The following is a 24,691-nucleotide window of genomic DNA, read 5'->3' as shown; positions in this document are numbered from 1 at the left end:
ATTCCTAACCTTTAATAACCTATTACATATATATAGTGCTTTAGGTTTTACAAAACCCCTTTTTTAAAATCTGTCTTTTAATGAACCTATTCAAGAGCCTTGAAAACTAGTACAAGTAGTATGAGCTTTTATACAGATGAGAATAAACTGAAAAATTTGACCAGGACCACCTACTTATAAGCAAAGCTAGAGATTTAAATTCAGCCCTCCTGCATAGGAAATATAGCTTGTATTTGCCAATTCCTCATCTCTTTTATTTTAAAGTTTTTTAATAGAAAGTTGTATACCCCTGATATTTAGAATTATAAGGGATGACTGAGGATGGGAGTAAGTTACAGATTCTTTTTTTCTTCTAATGCCTTGGAACTCATTTAGTTTTGTGCATTTTCTAGTATTCATCTATTGATTTTCTCCCACTTTTTTGCCTATAAGCCCTCACTCCATTATGTAGCATAACTTTTTAATTCTGTTTTTAGACTGTTAGAAATCCTCTTGACCAAATTAAAGAAAGTAAATGGGAACAGAGGACAGTCCTGACATGTAGAAGCTCTCGTAGGGAGCACTGACATGTGCATCTGCATGCACTTAATGTGCCGCTTCCTTCTCTGTAAGACATGGAAAGTCATTTTTCTTTATTTTTTCTATTTTCCTCTTGTTGTCACTGCTAAATTTGTAGTATGCATAATCCACGGACAAAATCCCCAAAATACAGTGCTGCTTATCTTTCAAGAACTTTGGACACAAAATGGGGGACAGGACACACTGGTACTGCAGATTCTCATTTCTGTTGGTTTTACAGAAGGCTTTCTTGGATGTTAGAATGAAATGGTGGCTTTTTTTCATAGGTCAAGCATGCTAATCTAGGTATTAAGGACTTTTTTTTATGTTTCATGTTTGGTACCAAACTAGCTTCTTGGTTTTAATATGTATGAACGATAGATACCTGTCTGATATTGGGGTTAGAGAGGTAGATTGGAGTAGGTAAAGTGTGTTTAAAACCTATGTGGCTCTATTTCACAGACACTTCAGCTGCTTTCCCAAACCAAAGCGTGGTATCACAAACTACAGCTGGTTGCCCCAGCAGGTGTCCCAGTCATGTGATTGACAATCTTTTTTTTATTTTTTATTGTTATGTTAATCACCATACATTACATCATTAATTTTTGTTGTAGTGTTCCATGATTCGTTGTTTGTGCATAACACCCATTGCTCCATGCAGAACGTGCCCTCTTTAATACCCATCACCAGGCTAACCCTGACAATCTTACAGTCATGCTGAATGTACATGCACATTGTAACTCTGCCCTCTTTTCTTCATTTCTGCTTCATTGTCTTACCCTAGACCAGGCAAATAGGATTCCATCACTAATAAACTGGTGGTGAACTTCTTACAGTGTTGAAAAGACGCCGTAGGTAGATGGTTGTACTCTGACTCAGTGTGCATTTGAAACATTCTTCTTAGTAAGTTTGGAACTTTTCTAAGTGCAGCTACTGAAGATGCCTCAGGGTTTTGTGTATGTGTGTGTGTGTGTGTGTGTGTGTGTGTGTGTGTGTTTCCTAATCTTAAAGTATCGTGTGTTATAAAATAACTTAAGTGTATTTTATTTTGGTACTACCTAAGAAGTTAACTTACAAGTTCCATTTAGCTCAGTTAACATGGGAATTGTGGCCATTTGCTGACCTAAAGAAAATACCAACCCACAGAATGATTTTAGAGAATCTTCCACAAGTGTGCTTCTGGGAGGAATCAGTACTTTTTTACTTAAAACCAACTTTGATTTCCTCATTTCCAATACTTTGTGCAGGTAGTTTCTCTGTGGTTTAGGATTATGAATTAAGCAACAAACTCTCTGTTTCGGTATGAAATTTAATACAAATCTTTCTTGTGTGTTCAGCGGCCATTGCAGTCATTTGGACAGACAGGAAAAAGGTCTAAGGTATAGTAAATATTTTGTGCTGGCATGCCAAGGGCCTTCCTTCATGCTTGATGAATCCTTGTTTTCATACAGCGCTGCATTCAGTTTAGTTTTGTCATATTTTGTTTGGGGCAGAAAGCTTATTTTCTTTTATTTGGGGTTTTTGTCTTGCCTAGTCGCTTTTGTGCATTGCTTTTATATCTTTAATGATTCTCTATAGAGAAAATGGCTTTCTTACCATTCTTTGGGTTTTGAAATTAGAATTAGTCCCATTCTTGCTATTGCTACAGTTTTTGAAACTGCAGTTACTTGTTTTCACTCTTAACAAAAGGTTTTGTGATATTTAATGATATATTTAACTTGTACATTTCACCTACTTTTATACATGGCAGAAACTATAAAGAAACTTTCTAAGAAACTCTAGGGGGCTTTTGGATATGCCCTAGATTTGTGAAATGTAGTGTTAATTTTAAATACTTTTCTTTAGTCAAGCTCAAAGTTAAAGCTAGTTCGGAGCCTTGCAGTGTGTGAAGAATCTCCACCACCCCCTACAGCAGAGATATCACAGGAGAACCAGGTAAAAAAAACAAACAAAAACAAACAAAACAAAACAAAAAAAATTGTTATTTAAAGACATGGTGCAGTAACCTGCTTCCTGGAGAGTATTTTTTCATAAGGTTAAATAAAAGTTGTATATGCATGTGTGTGCATTATGTATGTGTTTTCATATTTTTGTTTTATTTTTAATGAGTGAAACTCATTTTATAATACTTGCTACTGAAGATACACATGAAAAGGTGGAAAAACCTTACTACTTCAACTAAGGCTTAGTGCAGTAGCTTCTCTGGAAAAATGTAGGGATTATATACATAACTGGGAATATGACTTTAAGGGATTATAAATGATTCTTGAAAAGTTATAAAATATTAAAGTAGTACTGAGAGTGAATGTAATTGTGGTGAAATTTGCCCTTTTGATTTTGGCTTTTATAAATTTGTTAAACACTTACTGCTTGTGTGTGAAGAGGAGAGACTACCCAAGACTTTGGCTTGATGTATTATTTTACTTATTAACCTGAATGCATGGTGAAGCCAGTTTTCTAGTTAGGTTGGCTGTAATAGTTTAATACTTCTAATTTCTCTTCTGTCTGTGCTTGTAAAATATTGAACAACTGAGTTTCAAGCAAATGGTTCAGTTTGCCTTTTGTATTCTTTTTAATGCTGTGGCTTTACTTTTCTAATAATCTTAACTATGCATTGATCTTTGTCTCCTGTTACCTTTGGACATTTATACATAAATATTTTAGGACCCTCTACCAATGTTTTCATCAAGTGTGATAACTTTGCCTTTTTGTGGTTTGTTCTACTTCTTAAGGGATTGTGCATGTCTGATATCCCCTTACATCCCAATAATCCATTTTCAAAGAATTAAAGCAACTTCATGGTTATTTTAGAAACTATGACTAAAAAGAGGAAGGAAAAAAATGACCATGGCAGGTTGTACATCTTTTTTTTTAAATAAATGCCAATTGTACATTTATTAATTCAAAAACAGACTGTTGTGCTTTACCTTGATTTAGAAGCTTCTACTCTCAAAACCCTCCTATAGATATTGAAGATAGTTGTCATATATTTAGAACGTGTTGGGTTCTTTAAAAATACTTCACTTCTTTGTTTCCAAAATACAAGAAAAGGAAGGTTTTGAAAATAAATTATTTATTGTCAATGAAGAATATACACAGATTCGTTTCCTTTGAAATTTGTTCAAGTGTCAGGAACATGGGGTTAAAAATTTGTGATTTTTATTTAAAATTTAACTACATGGTTAGAAGATAACTGAATATTCTATAAAGTAGATAGACGTTAGTAATAAAATAATGGACTTTCAAGCAAGAAGCTGAAATATAATCAAAATATTTTATTAAGAATTATTGCCTGGAGAACATTTTTAAATGTTAACCTTTGGCTTTTACATGGTTGTTGACAAGGTTGAAGAGTTATGGCACACTTTGGAAGAAATGAATGAAATTTTTTTTAAATAGCAATTTTAAAAGTTATATTGTACAAGTCAGAGTAAACAGTACACCTGTACAAGGTGGAGCAGTGGATATTGTAACGTTTTTTGAAAATTCATTTCTTCATTCCGCTATCCAAAATGTTGCATCATCTTAGCCTCATGGAATTAACCCAAGGTTATTGAGAAAATGAGAAGGGTCAGGCATTCATAAGACTGTTAATACGGAAAAAGTACATACTTTTTGAGAAAAAGTGTAATGTGATCTTAGGTCTTATTCAGTACATTTTAACCAGATCTGAAAAATATTAGAGGGGAAATTCTCACAGTGCTACGTAAATATGCCTAGTGAAAATTTATATGAGAAAAAATATCAAGATTGTATGTTGTATATTAATACATATATTATTGATCAGAGATAATAATTTTTGTTTATATAAAGTTCAAAAAGCTGAGTTTATAGCATGTGAAAAATGAATAAGGTATTTATGCCAGAGTTCAGTATTCCACTTAATAGGTTCTTTCTCAGTTTCTCTTGGATACAATATATTTTTTCTTTTCAGATAATAACCCATTATTATTCTCTCTGAGCAAAAGATATTCCTTTTAGTAGAAAGTTGTCTTCTTCCAAGCCTTGAGTTAGCTAAATTGCACCTGAACGGGAATTAGAAAATGAACTATTTCTCATGAAATGTGGTAGTATCTAATTCTTGGCAGTAGAGACACTTTCCAACTAATAATGCCTGCTTCAGAATGTGATTTTTGAGGAATTAATCTGGAATAAAACTCATTGTTCAAAAGATTGAGAGGCAATTAAAAGAGAAATGTCACTTGTGTCTGATGAGAGCTTATGAGAGGGAAGTGACCTCAATAACAGCTTTCAATGACAGAGTGAAGAGTAAAGGAATTACAGTTTCCTATGGAGATGTTGCTATCCTTCCAGTTATTTATAGTCAGAAGAGTTCATTTAAAAGGACTACTGAGTTTAAAATATGTCTTGTTTATTTGCTACTAAAAACAAGGCCTCAGTACCAACTGAAAGCAAGGCCTCGACATATAAAGCCTACTGGATTTTTAAATACATTCCATCTTGATAAAATAATTCAGTATCTGTAATTAAAATGCAGGGCTTTGGGAAGGGAATTTAGCAATGAAATTTGATAATGGAAGTTCCTTTTAGTGAAGGTCTAAATGCGAAATCTTTTCTTCCAACCTGGATTCCATAGATTATTCTTGAGTAGGAGTAGAATTTATAAGTCAGGAAAACTTCTGTAATATTCTTCTTCTGAAACATAGTTCTGGGATTCCTTTTTAAATATCTGTTTTACATTTAGGAATAAAATAAGGAAAGTAGATTAGAAAATGAGTCATAATGAGAAAAATTACTTACCAGTTGATGAATATATGAAGTTGTTTAATGTATGAAGTTTAGTAAGCAAGATAAAGGAAGGGCATAAAGCAAGTATTCATCATTCTAATAAAAATTGCCATGCAGAGCTTTTGCCCTGTATTCTAAGCACAAATTTGAACTGAGGTAGAATGGGAAGCAGAAGTAAAAGGAGATAAAAATAGCAGTCACCATCCCTATAGGAAAAAATACATATATATGATCTGAAATCCTGCCAAATATTATTTCAAAAAAATTATGTGGGGGGGGAAGGTTAATAAAATTCTTGTGGTTGCAAGTTTAACTCCTGAAATTTATATCCCCTTTGATGTTGACTTATTAGACCTATTTCCACCACAGCTATCACCCAGAAAAGTGAAGTAATTATCTGATCAGAGTTTTTCATCACTAAAGAATAGCATCATTTAGTCTACAAATAGATCATACCTCTAGCATTAGTAGAAATGGTCTGGAAGTTATTCTACCTTTATAACTTTGCCTGAATAAACAGAGCAATGTGATTTGATTTTTTTTTTTTTTTTGCCTTATTAGGATATGTGAATTCATTTCCAACAATTTCTTTGGGTTCTGAAATTATATGTAATGACACTGTTTTTGAAATGGAATGTAGAATTCCTTCTCCTTTTCAGTTTTATAGAATGTGATTACTTCACAATTAAATATTACATATCCAGAAGGAAAACAATCTTGTTTGAAACCTTTCTAAAACTTTGTGGTGATTGAAGGAGGAATAGTAATGTGTAAATCATAAATTAAAAATAATCAGTTGTGTGGATTTGGTTTTGGAAAGTTTTACTTACATTTTTATATGTTAAGAGAATGGAGGAGTATGAGATTATAATGGATACTCAAAAAATTATTTTTTAAGTATTGACTCGTCACTCGTTCCTATTGTCATAATTGATGATAATTATTATTCTTTTGTTTGGCCGTGGCTTCTCCAGTACAAAAATAGGTTAAGAAGACCTTGCTTCTGACTCTTTAGGGGTTTCATAAGTAGATACCTTCAGAGTAATATAGAAAATACTTATGTTCTCTGAAGTAATTTTGAGGATATGTTTCAATTGATATATTCAACTCAAAACATTAACATTTTCTGTCTAGACTTAGATAAAAACAAAAATATTAAGTTGTATTCCAGTTTGAAGAATCTAATTGGATAACATAAAAACTGTGTTCCTTTCCTCCTCTATACAGTTTTGTGTTACTCAAAAATTAAATGTATGGTATTAACTAAATTGCTTTATATTTTCACTTATAACTGATTTTGCCTTCCAACAGGAGAAAATTCAGATCCAGTTAACGCAATCATTTGAAAAAGAGGAGAAGCCCTCAAAAGATGAAGCAGAAAAAGAAAAAGCCAGTGATAAGTTGCCCAGAAAAATGTTATCAAGAGGTTTGCGATTTATTTCTGTGTTTTCAAACAAAATTTTAATTTTAACATCAGTAATTCCATCCTTTACCCCCAGAAAAATTAAAAATAGTATATCTGTAGTAAAAATGCTAACAGAACAGACTGAAGGGATGATAAAATATTTGTTCATCTGGGCAAAATGGCAACACAAATCTGAACATCAGTAAGATGCTTCAGCCAAAAAACTGCAACATATTCCAGGATCACTGAGGCAGGTAACTCTTGACCTCTTATTGGTCTCTCATAATGGAATACTGGAATCACTATAATTTGAATACTTGATTCTGCTAAAAATAATACTACTCTTTAATTCTTTATGATACAACGATCTGATGCCAAAATACTCAGTATCCAGTAAGAATATTCTTGGAAACCCAGAATGTTTATCTTTCATAATCAGTTTCAAGGAACTCCACCATCATCTAGCATTGCAAGTCAGTAAAAATGCTTCTTTGATTTGTAAACCCAGTTACATTGGCCGGTATTATAAACAGCATAAGTATATTACATTTAGGGGGAAAACCTTAAATATGCAAAACTATGCATGCATAGTCTGGAAAACTATTTTGAAAGCAAGCCTTTGGTGATAGACGTGATCAAATCTAATTAAATATTCTTTCAGAACTAGAATTCCTACCTACCTCCAAATTATTGCCTCTACATATATTCATAACTGAACTAAGCTGTCTTAATTTGCACTAAATGTAGATGATTTAACTCATTCTAACTTTTCACTCAAGGAGGCATTTTTAATCATGAGAATTGTGTGTATATAAAAGGGTCTTTAAAGAATTTAGAGTAAATTAAACTGGCACATGTGAGAAAAAATTTTAAGGACATGCATGTACATGCAGTTATATAAATCGATGTCACGTTTATTATATGGGAATAGAAAGCTTGTGGTCATCTGAGTTCATCATAAACTCCCTTTTCCTAATTTGTCAATTTTTTTCCCATGTGGGGCATCTCATTTAAGATTATGCATCATGTGTGAAAGGGAAAGGGATTTGTTTTCAAACAGCTTTATACTGGGTTTTTGTGTTGTTGTTTTTTAGATTCCAGTCAAGAATACACTGATTCAACTGGCATAGATCTACATGAATTTTTAGTAAATACATTAAAAAACAATCCCAGGTAAAAATTAAATTTATAAGGTTTACATTGCTTAGAGTACCATAATTTTGCTATGTTTGTTTTCATTACTGAGTTAGAATATTAGAATAAGATTGCAGTGTTTGAAGAACACGAGAAACATTTTAGTTTCTTAGGGCTAAGATGTTGTTGGTCTATATGAACATGTATAAATAGTTCTTTGCATTATTCATGTCCCATGATATAAAAGTAACTCATCCTTTTTGTAGGAATTTTTGGAAATACAGTCACCAAGATATTTTGGCTCTTAATTGAGGTAGAGAGGTAATCATGAATCATGGAAAAGAAAAAGAAAAAACTTCCCTCGTAATAATACTCCCAACCACATAAGAACTTGGTGTATTCATTTATATGAGTTTTTGAACTTAGCTAAATGCAGAATTTTTGTTCCTTCTTAGGTATTAACCTTCAACCCATAGATTTTTAAGATCCTTATGTGGGTCACTGTGAAACCCTTTGTACTGCCAGGGTACTAATGAATAGACTCTAACTTTCTGGTAGGTCATTGACCCCTTTGTGGCATTCTCCCCACAACAAGGCTTATCCACAAAATACACGTCCATGGGGTAGAAGACTCCAAGGTTGAGAATCCCTCTTCTAGATGTTAGCTTCCCGGAGTGATAGTTTTTTAACATACACTAAAAGGAAAGTAAAACAGTTTCTTTGGGTGTATGCACATGGAAGAAAACAGGAATAATTCTCTTTAGTCTCACAGAGGCTTATGTTGTGCTTCAAGATAATCTTTATTTTCATTCAGGATTTATTGTAGTCAGTATCATCTGGGTTTTCTATTTTACATTCAACATAAACGCCAAAAAGAGAACCACCGAAATGGAAAGCAGTCTCCTTGTAAAAAGGGCTGAAGGAGTATATAGTATGGAGTGAGGAAGAAGATAAGACAAGTCTGCATGACTTATTTTTTTTCTTCAGTTCAAGTTTATTCCTCAGTGGTCCCAATAGAACAATTAATTCATCGAACAAGCATTTACTGAGCATCTGTCATGTTCCAAGCGTTGTGCTAAAAAAATAGTAGATATAAAGATAAAGAAGATATAATCTCTACCCTAAAGTATTCACCATTTCTGAGCTAGAAAAGAAGACATGATATATAATTAAAATAGAATTGATGTGTGGGGAGCCTGGTTCTGCCACTCCCGACTGCTTGTGTACTCTCTCTCCTTCTCTCTCTGTCAACTAAATACATAAAATTTTTTTAAAAAAACAAAATAGAATTGATGTTGTTCAAGAAGTTTTTGGAGTTTTATAAAAATCCAGGGAGGAGGCTTCAACCTCGTTTTGAAAGGATATGGGAAGACTTCACTGAAAATATATGCCTGAGCTGAGCCTTGAATTCACGGTGCTTTAAGTAGAAGCTGTCCTTATAGAGAAGCATGAGAAAGGCATTCTAGATAGATACACGTGCATTGACAAGATACAGTAGTGTTGGGCGCCTGGGTGGCTCAGTTGGTTGAGCGACTGCCTTCGGCTCAGGTCATGATCCTGGAGTCCCCGGATCGAGTCCCGCATCGGGCTCCCCGCTCAGCGGGGAGGCTGCTTCTCCCTCTGACCCTCCCCCCTCTCATGTGCTCTCTCTCTCTCATTCTCTCTGTCTCAAATAAATAAATAAAATCTTTAAAAAAAAAAAAAGATACAGTAGTGTGTGAATAGTATACTTCCTCTCTCACACACATTCTGGCTCCAGCAGGGAGGCATATGGCAGGTGATTCTAGAAAGTGATGGGGAAGGTGTTGGTGAGGTATGAAGACAGCCCATTTCCATTTGTCCTTGACCTAAGATTGTACCAACATTATGGGGTGGTGAGTCCCAGTGAGTGTGGAGTGCTACTGGGAAGCCAGGGATGCTAAAAAGATTTTTAAGACAGTAATGAACAGTGAGAAATAGTCTTTTTTGAAATGTCAGTAGTGTACCATTTAAGAAGTACTGAGTTTGACATGCTAAGTTGAAGAATAATTAATGGATTTTGTATAGGGTAATGCCATAATCAGATGTGCGTTTTAGAAAGATTACTTTGGCAGTGAGGGCCCAATCCCACAAACAAAGAGTGTGGCTAGGAGACCAGAGGGAAGAATAGAGAAAGATACTTAGGAAGTACCATGGTAGTGGTGTGATACGGTAGAACAGAGTAGCCACTAGGTTTCTGGCTAGGCTGACAGCCCCATTAACTGCAAAAGTGGGTAAGGAGCAGGCCTGAATGGAATAGGGCATGTTCTGTTATAAATAAGTATAGTTTGAGGTGCCTGATGGAAAAATCAAGAGATGAGATCTGTCCAAAATTAAAAGGCTCTGGTTTTCAAGTAAATAGGGCTGACTCAAGTAATAGATTCAGTTGTCACTAGTAGAGATGGAGCTTGAGGAGGATGTATTTGCCCTGAGAGATGGAATAAATGACAAGGATAAAATTCTGTGGAAAGACAGCACAGACAAGGTAGATGAGAAAGGAAGAGACTGTCTTAAAAGCAGAACAATCATGAGAACATTTGTCTAAGTTAGGGGCAGGGAGTGGCAGCCTGGGTGACTCAGTCAGTTAAGCATCTGATTCTGGATTTCTGTTCAGGTCATGATCTCAAGGTCATGAGATGAGCCCCTCATCAGACTCCACCCTGGTTATGAAGCCTGCTTGAGATTCTCTTTCTCCCTCTCCTGCTGTCATTTCCCCCTCCACCTCCCCCGCCCCACCCTCTTTTTCTGTCTCAAGAAAAAAAAAAGTTAGCCAGCAGGTCAGAAGCCAGGAGCTGTTTCATGAAAGATAAAATAACACAGGGACTTGAAAATAGAAGTACCAAAATCAGCCCACTAGGCTGAGAAATTAGGAAATTAGTGGCTATTTTAATAAATTGTTCCATTTGGGGTGGGATGGTGGAAACCAGAACTCAGTGAGTTGAGGAATAAGGGGGAAGATAGAAAACATGTAGCTAATTTCCATGAAACAAAATAGGATGCTAGAAAGGCAGCATTTTTCTTTCTCTGAACCTGTAGGAGAGACCTTGGTAAGGACAAAAATTAGAAGTCTATACATCCTAAAATATTTTTCTGTTGTAAGTTCTCTGTTTTCTTCTACAAATGCAAAAGTTTTAAAGTTATCTGCATATATATTTTTAAGTGTACAATTTAATGGTTCTCTTATACCCACAGATATATGTAGCTGTCACTACAGTCAATTTTAGAATTTTTTCATCATTCCAAAAACAAACCTTGTATTCTTTAGCTATCATCTTCCTATGCTCTGAGCTCTAATCTACTTTATATCTCTATAGATTTTCCTGTTTTGGATATCTCATAGGAATGAAATCATGTGTATGTGGTCTTTTGTGGACTGGCTTCATTCACTTAGCATAATATTTTCAGGTTTCCTCCATGTTGTAGCATGTATCAGTACTTTATTTTTTTTCTGTGTATGCATTTATATTTGAATAAACATAAGTGAATAATTCATGTAATGGCTAGTATATAAGTTATTACTAATGTCAATGTGGTTTAGAAAGTTGTAGCAAACGTTAAATTTTGTGAGAAATAAAATTTGCTTAATTAATGACTCAGTGTTCTCTCGATGAAACACACAATTAATTGCCAGATATACATGGTACAAAAGTAGTAGTAAGTATGACAGGTTTCCACTAAAACTTTTAAGATTCAATATAGCTCAGAGAGTTCTGCTTCATTTTAAGCAGATTTATTTTTAGTAATATAAAAATTCAGTCAGTGTTTCATTTCAAAATTTTTCTTCTGATCATAAAATCTTTATCTTATTCTTAGCCAAATAAATAAACTTAGCTCCAAATGTAAAATAATTTATCAGTAATTCCTATTGCAAAAAGTATTTGCAGAGGCTATGTTAACTAGTCATTGCTGATTTAGAACCTAAGAACCTAAAATTGACTTTGATAGAAATTATACTCAGTGACATGATCTTCTGCCTATTTTTGTATTGATTTTATATCCATTTTGTGTAAATTCCATGTGTAGTAAAGAAATATGGATAATACAGGCAACTGTGTTACATAACTAATGGGGGGAGAAACTTTTGGATTAATCCTGAGAATGGGTATTTTAAAAGTAATTTGGTTTGCTCTGGGGAATGTCATGTAAGAGTTCTGTTTTAATTTCTAAAATTGCTTTTATTGGGAGTAATGTTTATTTTATTTATCTGCTGCAAATGTTTGGCCAGGCTCATATGGAATATTGGGAAGGGGGCTGGTTAGGTAGAGGCATTATTGTTTTCTGGGTTTTTTTTATTTGCCACTGGTATACTAGCTGTGTACAGTTTCTCTAAAGTTATTTCTGGTATAATGGCTAGAACACTCATAACTAAAAGATTTTTTTTTAAGATTTTATTTATTTATCTGAGAGAGAGAGAATGAGAGATAGAGAGCATGAGAGGGAAGAGGGTCAGAGGGAGAAGCAGACTCCCTGCTGAGCAGGGAGCCCGATGTGGAACTTGATCCCAGGACTCCAGGATCATGACCTGAGCCGAAGGCAGTTGCTTAACCATCGGAGCCACCCAGGCGCCCCTTTTTGCCCCTTCATTTTAACTTTAGGTAATAGCTTATTGATTGGTTTGATTGAGATCCCTGTTCTTCTTATTTTTAAAATAATAGACAGCATACATTGGTTCCCTTTAAAAGTATACAATAATTTCGGGGCGCCTGGGTGGCTCAGTCATTGGGTGTCTGCCTTCGGCTCAGGTCATGATCCCAAGGTCCTGGGATCGAGCCCCGCATCAGGCTCCCTGCTCCGCAAGGGGCCTGCCTTTCCCTCTCCCACTCCCCCTGCTTGTGTTCCCTCTCTCGCTGTGTCTCTCTCTGTCAAATAATTAAATTATAAAAAAAAAGTATACAATAATTTCAATAAGTATGCCCATTCTTAGGTTCATGTGCTAAACCTTATGCCTTGGGAAAAGTAATTTGTGCACCTATTAGTTTGAGTCCTATATGCAGTGCTTCTCTAAAGGGTTATTAATTTTTTAACTTACAATCATTACCAAAATATCTAACCTTGATTACATATTACAGGAAGCGTATATTAAGCTGTAGTGGATAAAAGGCAGGAAGTGTAAATTTAGGAAGATTACCAGCCTTATTTTTCTAACAAGTTATACTTCTTAGTAACTAAGAGTTTAGTAAACTAAACAGGGAGGCTTAGTTTAAATAGTGTGGTCCAGATAATGATAAAAAATCCTCTGCAAGACATCCAAACGGCCAACAGACACTTGAAAAAGTGCTCAACATCACTCGGCATCAGGGAAATCCAAATCAAAACCTCAATGAGATAACACCTTACACCAGTCAGAATGGCTAAAATGAACAAGTCAAGAAAACGACAGATGTTGGCGGGGATGTGGAGAAAGGGGAACCCTCCTACACTGTTGGTGGGAGTGCAAGCTGGTGCAGCCACTCTGGAAAACAGTATGGAGGTTCCTCAAACAGTTGAAAATAGAGCTACCATACGATCCAGCAATTGCACTACTGGGTATTTACCCCAAAGATAAAAATGTAGTGATCCAAAGGGGCACATGCACCCCAGTGTTTGTAGAAGCAGTGTCCACAATAGCCAAACTGTGGAAAGAGCCAAGATGTCCATCAACAGATGAATGGATAAATAAGATGTGGTATATATAGATATATAGAGATACACACACACACACACTAGAATATTATGCAGCCATCAAAAAAATGAAATCTTGCCATTTGCAACAACATGGATGGAACTAGAGGGTATTATGCTAAGCAAAATAAGTCAATCAGAGAGCGACAAGTATCATATGATGAATTTGAGAAACAAGACAGGATGATAGGGGAAGGGAGGGAAAAATGAAACAAGATGAAACCAGAGAGGGAGACAAACCATAAGAGACTCTAATCTCAGGGAACAAACTGAGGGTTGCTGGAGTGGAGGGGGATGGGAGGGATGGGGTGGCTGGGTGATGGACATTGAGGAGGGTATGTGCTATGGTGGGCGCTGTGAATTGTGTAAGACTGATGAATCACAGAGCTGTATCCCTGAAACAAATAATACATTATATGTTAATAAAAAAAAAAATCTTCTGCAATCCATAGATGTACATGTGAAAGAAAAAAAGCAGCCTGAATTTTTATCAGTGGCTAGTAAAATTGTTAGAATTTTTTCTTTCATGGAGACAACAGAAATTTCTTTTCAGTAGCAACATATTCACTGAAGAACATTTCACAGATCTTTTGCCCACTGTTCAGAAACAGAAAACCATTTTTTTTTCTATCTTGTATGATACAAGTATTCCTACCTTGGCTTCCCCCCCTCCACCGCTCCCATTTGCATGGTAAATGTTTTTCCATCCCTTCACTTTCAATCTGCATGTGTCTCTAGGTCTGAAATTTGTAGATAGCATATAGATGGATGTTTTTTTAATCCATTCATTCATCCTTTGTCTTTTGATTGAAGCATTTAGTGCATTTAAAGTAATTATTGGTAAGTGTGTACTTAACAGGCATTTCGTTACTTGTTTTCTGGTTGTTTTATAGTTCTCTGTTCTTCTCTTGGCTCTCTTCCCTTGTGGTTTGATGAGTTTCTTCGGTGTTATGCTTGGATTCCTTTCTCTTTTTATGTGTGCATCTATTGTAGGTTTTTGATTTGTGGTTACTGTTATGTTCGTATATAACATACGTATAGCAGTCTATATGAAGTTGATGGTCACTTAAGTTTGAACTGCGTTAAAAGCACAAAATTTTTACTTCCCTCCCCCATGTTTTATATATATATGATACCACATTTTACATCCTTTTATTTTGTGTATCCCTTGCCTGATTTTTGTAGATACAATTTATTTTACCACTTGTGTGTTTTAACCTCCATATTGGCTTTATTAGTGATTAATCTACTACCTTTATTATAGGTTTGCATTTACCAGTGAAACAGAAGACCAACTTGAAAGTACTATTTCATGAATGCTTAATGAATTGCCTGCCTCAGATTCCTTTTTTTTTTAAACAATAAGTATATAAAATACATCAGGAAAGTTAGAATTATTTCATCTCAGTACACATTGTACTCAAAAGGTTAAATGAAAAGAGGGTCTTATAGTTACATAAATAAGTCCTTTTGTGGGGGAGGGAGCCTTCTGAAGTAAACCTTCCCATCCACCCCAAAAAACTTCAGGGAAAAAATATTAAAAGATTTTATGAGTGAAATAATTTGATTAATAGATTCCGTGCAGATACATTTGTTGAGCTCCTCTATATAGTCCAAATAAGTATACAATGATAGTTGTGACAAATGCTTTTAAAGAAAAGTGTGAAAGAAGCAGGTTCTAAGAAAGAATATAGAAACTTGTTCTAGGCAGAGGAAACCACACGTTCAAGTAACCAGAGACAGGAAGGAGCTTGGCAAGTAGAGAGATAAGCCAAAATGATAAGAGTTTTGTGATTAAGGGGCAGAAGATGAGGCTGAAGAGGTAGATAAATGTAGGCCCCATTACAGATACTTATTTTTAACCTAAGAGCAATGGGAAGCCTATGATAAATATTTAACCAAGGCAATAACATGTGGTCACATGTGTGTTTTTAGAAGATCGTTATGGATGCTCCAAGTAGAATAGATAAGGAGGGAACAAGGGAGGACAATAGACGAGGGTTCTAGTAGTCAAGCCGGAGATCCTGCTTGCTTGGATCCAGGGTAGCAGCAGTGAGAAAAAGAAGAAAAATAGAAGGCAGATAAAATTTGCAGTAGTAACTAACTGCATAGGAGGATTAGAAAAAGGATTATAGCAGGCCACAGATGCTTCTAGTACAGTATGCTGGGTGAAAGAAAGTGCCACTTACTGAGATGAGGAATACTAAAGGTGAACCAGGCTTGGGGCAGAATTGAATGTTGCTAGAATTTGTGTTAAAGTGTAATCCGTTTTTCAGCTTTGGGTTTAAAGTCACCAGGTAGGCATGTTTTTCTCTTGAGTTTTCAACTAATGTATAATATATATATATATATATATATGTCAAATATTACTCGGTTTTTATGAGACTTCTTTGCAACTAGAAGGAGGTCAAACTCAGGGCTGATGTATAGTATAGACTTTCAGGCAGCTTAAGCAGGGGCACCACATCCTCTGTCCTATTAGAGTTAGATGATTCTACTCTGTATTGTTTATTGGGAAACATTAAACTTTAGCCTAGTTTTAATGATCTCTAAAAATTCAGGGACAGAACTGAATGATCTGTAAAGCTACTTCTAGTTTGAAGGTTCTCAGAGTGTTTCACATGCACATGAAATTTCCATTGAGCACAAGAACACTCATTTGAGCCATGTCCTTGGTATGTGAGCAAGGAGGTCCTTCAGGGAGTAGTGATACGGTTAATATTCGTTACAGCATATGTGCATTAAATAGGACCCTAGTGGTCTAAAGGAGCACGTGCAGGTTCTCCCTAGAGTCCTTATTTATTTTTCATATTGGAAGCCTTGGGTTCATTTTTTATTTTTATGGCAAAAATTCCCAAAGTCTTAAAAATGTTTAATGCAAGTTTACAGATTTTGAAAAGGCTTCTCCTTCTGAGTTAAAATTAGTAATGTAATTCATACTTCTCTGCTATAATTCCATCTGTATACTAGCATTAGAGTCCCACAGGAGTATTCCTGTTATTACTGGCATTGCATGTTCTTTAGAGTACTGTTTCTATAGAATTCAGGATAACAAAGTCATGAGCCTAACTAAAGATGTCTGTGTTCCTGCTATTTCTCAGCTTTATTAAGGAAGTAAAGATTAATATGCTCTTATTATCCATGTATCTACAGAACAGACTCCAACATAGTGATACTTAGCAGATCAAAATATATCTGTTTTAAGAATGGCCACATGTTGGTAATTGTTGAAGTTGGGTAAAGGCTACATTGAGATTCATTACACAGTTCTCCATACATTTGTGTATGTGTGAAATTTTCCATAATAAAAAAATTAAACTAAAAAAAGTCATCTTTTATTTTTTCTAAACATTACTTTTTTAGAAATCATGTATATATTCTGGCATCAAGTTTGCGATATTCCTCAAAGTGCAGTTTTTAGGGAAAAATTTAGCCATAATAATTCAGTATTTATGATTATTTCAGTGTTAAGTTTTATATATGAGTCTTCATATTTTGTTTCAGGGACAGAATGATGCTGTTGAAATTGGAACAAGAAATTTTAGATTTCATTGGTAATAATGAGTAAGTCCTGACATTTAACAAGAAAACAAATTGTCATCATAGTTCTCCTTGATTTACTAAATTAGTTTTTCTTCTATTCCTAGGTCTCCACGTAAAAAATTTCCCCCAATGACATCTTACCATAGGATGCTATTACACAGAGTAGCTGCTTACTTTGGATTAGACCACAATGTTGATCAGAGTGGGAAGTCTGTCATAGTAAACAAAACTAGTAATACAAGAATGTAAGTATCAACAAATATAGGCATTTGTTAAGTATGTATGTGACCATCCTTTATCTTTCTACAGCACCTTTCATCCAAGGTTTTCCACGTTTTAGCAGCCTAATTAAGTGTTATGACAACCTTATGTAATAGGGCCAAAAAATACATAAAATGTATTTTAGTGCACTAGATACAAAATGAACCAGTCTAGACTAAAATAAGGCAGATCAGTGAGGACTGGTTTAAAAGCACAAAAACAAAAGAACTTGAGAAGTCCTATCAGTGATGTTTGAAAACCATTCACTTGGATTTTTTAGTTAATGTAATTTAGATAGCTGTGGCCAACTTCAAGCAAATTTGGGGTTTTTTGCTTGTTTTGTTTTTTTTAATTCAAGTTAGTTAACATAGTGTAAAAAAAAATTTTTTTTAAGGCAGATTTTGACACCCGCACATTCAGTTAATCTCCCATCATTTTACCATCCTTTCAGCCTCTAGTTTTGCTTCTTTATCCCACAAATCTCAAGAAGGTGGGACTGTTGATTAATATAGTATTATCCATAATGTTGTATCCCCCTTCTGAGCTATGTATAATTGACTGAGGTAAAGTTTTTAAGGAGTTAAGAGGAGCCATTTGCTTTAAAAAGTGATAGCTTTATAGTGTTGCTGAATTATATCATCATTGCTGATATTTGGAAGCAAAAGGCCCAATGCAGAGGCACCTAAAATTTTAACATGTATATAGCACCTCTTCTGCCTATTTGTAAAACTAATCCTAAAGCAACTAGTTGATTTCAGCTAATATTTATACTTTGGTGGTAATCTGCCTATTGGGAACATTTTCTATATCAATTTCATATGTGGCAGGAGTGGGTCTGTGGTAATGAGCAGCAGTCAGCTTCAGACGACATAGATAATGCTAAAATTAATTATTTTTCTGCTTTTCTTGAAGCTGTATTTCTCTTAGGGTCTTATCTATGAACCATTCAATTTGCATGGTTGTATTTAATTCACTCACATCCCTTCTGTTATAATGGCCTTTACTCTTACAGCTGCCATATTGTTTACTGGAACAAAGTTGGTTTTCTTCCATTTCATATGGTATTTTTTCTTTTTTTTTTTTCATTTTATATGGTATTTTGTCAACTAAATAGATAACAGCGGTGGAACCTAGTATTTTTAAATTTTTGTTCCTACAATTAAAATTAATGAAGATAGATGTCTTTGAAAAGGATCTTGTCTTTCTTTAGAGATTATATTTTACCTATTGCAAATGTGAATCTGATTTAATTTTCCTCTATTTGTCCCTTACTCTTAAAAATATCCTCATCAATTAGTCTTTGCCCAATTCGTTATAGCTCAAGTAACCATAAGATATGAGCTGAACTGAAGGTGAATAGAACTCTAATTCATTTAGCCAATACCTTTCAACATTACTCAGAGCTGCTGGATACCCAACCACATGTACATTAGCAGGCATTTTGTCTAACATTTCGACTGATGACTCTAAGGTTTTCGATACAGTGTAACCTCAGTTATTTGAATGCTATGAATGGTGTCAGAAAGCTTTAGGAATCTCTTTATCAAAGTCATCAAAAGTTGAGCTAAACACAGATGTTCATGATGTACTTAAAGAAGAATAGATCAGTAATGTAATTATAACTAGACATTCAGATCATTGAAGTTACACTGTATTCTTATTTTATATCTTCTGAAATATGAAGAAGGTTGTAAATCAGAAAACCTTAGAGATCTGCTCCACATTGAATAAATGCAAACTTACCTTTTCCTCATAGGCAAATTACCCGCTCCAGCCTTGAACCAGTGGTGTTGTGGATGTCAACAACCCGGTGTCCACTGGGGTGTCTCAATGGAGCGGGAAGTTGGCGATTGCAGGGCAGTAATATCAGGCATCTATAAAAGAAAGAGGTAAGACAGTCTTAAGGTTAGCTGAAATGCCTGCCAATGCTATTTGGTGTGGGAATCCAGCTGCTTTAGAAAAGTTGCCAGGCTTTAGGTCAAACATTATAGTTGACTTTGGAATAAGAATCTCTCATCTAAGTATAGACTCCTTCAAGAAGAAAATATGACTTTGAACAGCTATAAAAATAGTTGATAAAAGTAAGCAGGGTAGTCATGTGACAGAAATAACCTACTACCATCTTCAGAACTAAATAATCTTTCAAACTCCTACTAAAGAAAGCAGTCTTTTCCTCATCATTTTGGTCATGAAATTGTTTTTACTCTTTTTATTGTTCTTCCTAGTTATGTATGTAGCTCTTTGTGGAGATCTGCTCTTGTTTCACTTATCTGAGTATATTTTAAAGTAGAGATTTCTCCAGCTTACTTAGATAATTCTTATTTTTAAATCTCCTTTTGCATAATTTGATAGGATGTAGAAACAGTACTTTATTAAAAATTCACTAGGTTAAAACATATTCAGAAGAGTTACTTGAACATTATATATAATGATATATATATATGGTCACGTTTGCTGAAGATACCATTACTTAGGTTTATTTGGTTTAGAAATTTGCTTGGAATATTCCCAATACATTATGTCCCTATATAATACATATTTAAACTATATGTAAAAATCTACTCAGGTTCAGTTAGACTTTCTTTGTGCCTCTAAATATATTTTTATGTATCATGTATTTCAAAAGAATAATTCCAATTTTATAATAAGATGTTATTAAGTCACAAGAGTATTAAATTAATTTGTTGAAGCTGACAATATATTTTAGAAAGTGAAGTTTTACATAATTTTAATTTTCTACAGAACATAACCTTATGTCTGTCTTCTGGATCTCATTAGAACTTGAAACATTTCTATAGAGGAAAGACCATTCAGCCATTGTTACGATTTCATAATTATTCCTTGAGGTCCAAAACTTTAATGAAGTTTTAACCTTCAAAAAAAGAATTATTTTTTGACCTGTTCCGAGTAATATAAAACAAATTTATACCCTGCTATAATTAAGAATTCTTGATAACTTGGTAGCATTTTGAATGAGCCTCTTAGGTGTTAGGTAATTCAACCACAAAATATTACTTTAAATTATGTCACACCAAACCAGGTACTGTAAGAATGTAACATAAGATGAAGTACTATATACTTTTTTCTTTCTCCTGGAATTTTTTCTTAGATTTAGAAGAGGCAATGCAAAAAGGATAAATAGACTTTGAGTCTGACGTACCGGTGCTCCAACTCAGCCATGCGCTTGCCCTTGACCCTGGACAGTTGCTTAAGCCATTTGACCCTCAGTTTTTTTTTAGTGTTATTTATAATAATAACAAACTTCTGTTGAGTATTTACTGTTTTAAGTGCTGTTCATCTATTAATTCATTTCCTTTTCAGAGCAAGCCTATGAAGTGAGTATACTATAATTCAATTTATAAATGAGGAAACTAGGGAACAGAAAGGTTAAGTAACTTGTGCATATCCTGAAGCAACTAAAGTGGTAAAGCTGAATGTTTGAACCCAAGCAGTCTGATTCCAGAGCCTACAGTGTATTTTTCATAATGGCCTTTCAATCGTAACATAAGGTGGTTAATATTTTCTCATAAGATTATTATGAAGAGTGAATGAGATAACACAAGTATTAATTATTAGTGGCACTAGCGAGTGGTAATTTTTTATTGCTTTGATAACATAAAATATTATATTTAACTTTACTGTAAATAATGTGTACTATCTCTTCTGTTCCCGTGGGGTTTTTTTAGACCTGATCAGAAATTCAATGAACATATTAAGGATGATAAAGGTGAAGATTTTCAGAAACGATATATCCTCAAGAGAGATAACTCCAGCTTTGACAAAGATGATAACCAGGTAATCTGTGACAGTTGCAGCTTTTTTCTAGGTCCAGGACTTATACCAGTAGATCATTTTCCCAAGAATTAATTGTCCTTGTTTCTTTAGATGAGAATACGTTTGAAAGATGACAGAAGAAGCAAATCTATAGAAGAAAGGGAAGAAGAGTACCAGAGAGCTAGAGACCGAATATTTTCCCAAGATGTATGTACTGACTTAGATTTAGACCTCACTGTTAGGATGTATACTAATTGCATTACAGGAACTCTTTCCTTCTTTCATCTATTGATCATTTATTTGTAACCGTATTTGTTATGTATAAAGTCACTTATTAGAAATATTGAGATCGCTCTTGTTCATATAATTTAATAGCTTATAAAATGCTGCATTGAAGCAGTTAGATAAATATTTCAAATGTTGCATGCAGATAGACTACAGGAGCAGTATATCAGACTGAGTATATAGTTTGTGTAATTTTTTTTTCTTCCAGACCTCTCACAGACTTGAGATTTTAAGAACATTGGTCATAGTCTACAAAATCATGTACTCTAAATTCTTCTCAGTAGTAGACTTTTCTCGATAAGTAACTTGTTTCTTCTTTTAAAATAAAACTGATTAGGGGCAACTGGGTAGCTTCGTCAATTAAGAGTTGGTCTCTTGATCTAGGCTCAGGTCTTGATCTCAGGGTTGTGAGTTCAAGCCCCACATTGGCTCTACACTGGGTGTGGCACCTACTTTTAAAAAAACAAATAAATAAATAAAATTAATTAATTTTTAGATTATATTTGTTTTCTACTTTTAAGTGATTATATGAAAAATCTTTCAAGTGGCTAATTATTTTATACATGTATTTGAGAAGAGACCCGGTTTGGTTTTACTTGTGTCTATTAAGTACCCATTCTGTACAGTACTAGGTATTATTCAAGGACATATGAATGCATGTAATTTGTGTTAACACTCCCAGAGATAAAGATTTCCTCCATATTAAAAAAACAAAGAGTAACATTAAAATCTAAACTATCAGTTAATACTCGTACAAACCTTATTGAGCACCAATAGTATGTGCTATGCTGGGCACTGGAGGACATATCCATGAACAGTTAAAATAATTTATCCCCCAAGCAATCCTATGGTAGATACTATCACTGTTTGTATTTTACAGATGAAGACACTGAGGTTCTAGGAAGCTGAATAAAATAGCAAAAGATTGTGTAGCTAGAAAATGACAGAGTTGAGATTTTAGCCCAGGTCTGCTGCACTCAGAGCCTAAACTAGATGTATTTCTCTCTCTAGTTTATAAAGTCTTTACCCCAATAAATCGCCAGGTAATGACAGTATGGTGTATGATTTGTGCAGAGACGTGACGGTAAAATAAAGGACACAGCTGAGAAGCACCACAAACCAGAACTGAGGCGTGAGGGGGAGAGTTAGCTTCCAAGAGGAGACCTCTTAAGTAGAGGGTCAGTATTTGCAGAGGCCCAGAGATAAAGGAGAACTTGACAGATAAGGAATTAAAAGATTCAGAGAAGCTGGACTATAGCCTAGGTGACAGAGAAAGTGAGGAAAGTTTAGATTAGAGAAATAAGCAGGAAGCAGATGACTTGACCACGAAAGCTGGTTAAGGTGGTTGGGCTTTTAGTTAGAGCAGGAGTCAGCAAACTTTTTCTGTAAAGGGCCAGATAATTAGTATTTTAGACTTTTAGAGCCGTGCAGTCTTTATGCAACAACTCACATCTGCCTTTTTAATGTGAAAGCAGGCCTAGAAAATACATAAATGGTTGGGCATGGCTGTGTGCCAGTAAAACTTTATTTGCAAAAACAGGTGGCTGACATAGTTTGCTGACCCCTGTGCTAGAACATGAGGGAGCTATTAAGGAGGGAAGACGCATGATCAGATTGACATTTTAGAGAGACTGCTGTGGTTTCTGTTGTTTAAATTGGATGAAAGAGGCAAAAACTGGTAGCTGGAAAACTAGTTAGAAGACTGTCATAAGGGGCACCTGGGTGGTTCAGCTGGTTAAGCGTCTGCCTTCGGCTCAGGTCATGATCCCAGGGTCCTGGGATCGAGCCCCGCATCGGGCTTCCTGCTCAGCATGGAGTCTGCTTCTTCCTCTCCCACGCCCCCTGCTTGTGTTCCTGCTCTCGCTGTCTCTCTCTGTCAAATAAATAAATAAAATCTTTTAAAAAAAAAGAAGACGACGACTGTCGTAATAATAAAAGGAAGAATGGTGGTTGCCTGAGCTAGGTTAATAGCATTAGAAGAGTTTGGCTATGAGCTACATTGAGGTATAGCTGCTTGTTCATTGCTACAGCCACAGCCAAAGCACAGGTGATCAAACTATTTGTTGAGTGAATGGGGTAGAATCTACAGATTGGTGTATACCTTTAATATATAATCGTGAAAATGACTTCACTTGTTTGGAAGAGAATATTTATTTCAGATTAATCTGTACCACAAAAATGAATGGCTTCAAGATGTATATCTGTTAAAAGAATGCATGGTGTCTCTAAGCCAGAAATAATTTCATTATTTATTTTGGATTTTGTGGGCAATGTGGGTGATAATTTTTAAATATTATTACATATGATTTTGATTGTCATCATTGGTTTACAGATGCATGCTGTATTTGACAAAAGCTCAACTTTTTATATCTATTCTTTCTTTCTAGTCCCTGTGTTCCCAAGAGAATTATATTATTGACAAAAGGTGAGGGAATTTTTAACATTCGTTTGTTAACTATCTGACTGATGCTAATAAAAATTAAAATGTCTTATTAAAATGCCAACAGAATCCAAGATGAGGATGCTAGTAGTACCCAGCAGAGGCGTCAGATATTTAGGTATTGGAAGCATGTTTTCATGCTGTATTGAAATTTCAAAGCATTTTCTTCTCTATTCTTTCCCCTTTTGTTCCTATTAGCTTCTTAAAGTTGTATTTCTAAATTACAGAGTTAATAAAGATGCTTCGGGGAGGTCAACAAATAGCCATCAAAGCAGCACTGAGAATGAGCTGAAGTATTCTGAACCACGACCCTGGAGCAGCACGGATTCTGACAGTTCTCTCCGAAACTTCAAGCCTGCTGTAACTAAAGCCAGCAGCTTCAGTGGAATCTCAGTCCTGACAAGAGGTGATAGTTCTGGGAGCAGCAAAAGCATAGGCAGGCTTTCAAAAACAGGTATAAATATTTATCTACAGCTGTGCAATCAAACATTAGTTTCTTATTGTCTTACCCATTAATCATGTGGCTTTTGCAGTTATCCTAATATATAAAATTCTTACCAGCAGTGCATTGAGCACCTCCACAGTACTTAAGAGGTAATATATATATTAAGATTCGTTCTCTGTTGGAGAGAGAATTACAAACATCAATTATAGTAAAAATTCTCTGTTGTGACATAAACTTAATCAAGTTAGTTCAGTAAAATGTCATCTCCTGTTTGAGTCCCCAGAGGTGGTTGGAAATTCTTCATTGCTTATTTATAATTGGAAGGCCTCATTTCTCACCCAGGATTATTTAACATGGATTGCATTTTCAGCTAATACTATCAATTATTGATTGCATTTTTCATGATAAAGTCCTTCGT

The 24,691-nt window shown here is 34.8% G+C and overlaps 1 protein-coding gene across 7 annotated transcripts in view; it reads left to right on the top strand.

Moving 5' to 3' along the window:
• Window positions 1-24,691, top strand: part of R3HDM1 (R3H domain containing 1) — a 131,123-nt gene that overhangs the window by 14,731 nt on the left and 91,701 nt on the right. For 2 of the 7 annotated variants that reach the window (XM_028101267.2, XM_028101262.2), the window contains exons 3-13: window positions 1,896-1,937; window positions 2,404-2,493; window positions 6,619-6,733; window positions 7,807-7,885; window positions 17,030-17,089; window positions 17,173-17,313; window positions 21,016-21,124; window positions 21,215-21,310; window positions 23,776-23,813; window positions 23,896-23,946; window positions 24,056-24,282. In XM_028101267.2, coding sequence (XP_027957068.1) covers window positions 1,896-1,937; window positions 2,404-2,493; window positions 6,619-6,733; window positions 7,807-7,885; window positions 17,030-17,089; window positions 17,173-17,313; window positions 21,016-21,124; window positions 21,215-21,310; window positions 23,776-23,813; window positions 23,896-23,946; window positions 24,056-24,282 — 1,048 coding nt within the window. Of the gene's footprint in view, window positions 1-1,895; window positions 1,938-2,403; window positions 2,494-6,618; window positions 6,734-7,806; window positions 7,886-17,029; window positions 17,090-17,172; window positions 17,314-21,015; window positions 21,125-21,214; window positions 21,311-23,775; window positions 23,814-23,895; window positions 23,947-24,055; window positions 24,283-24,691 lie in introns of those variants that run through there. The other 5 variants (XM_028101268.2, XM_028101266.2, XM_028101263.2 and 2 more) reach the window with 4 other exon arrangements.

Source organism: Eumetopias jubatus, unplaced genomic scaffold, assembly GCF_037043125.1.
Source record: "Eumetopias jubatus isolate StellerSeaLion01/CBP00866 unplaced genomic scaffold, mEumJub1_p1.0 scaffold_3, whole genome shotgun sequence".
In the NCBI taxonomy this organism is placed as follows: Eukaryota; Metazoa; Chordata; class Mammalia; order Carnivora; family Otariidae; genus Eumetopias; species Eumetopias jubatus.
The sequence above is the reverse complement of the archived record's forward strand: the minus strand, read 5'-3'. Positions and strand labels throughout refer to the sequence as shown.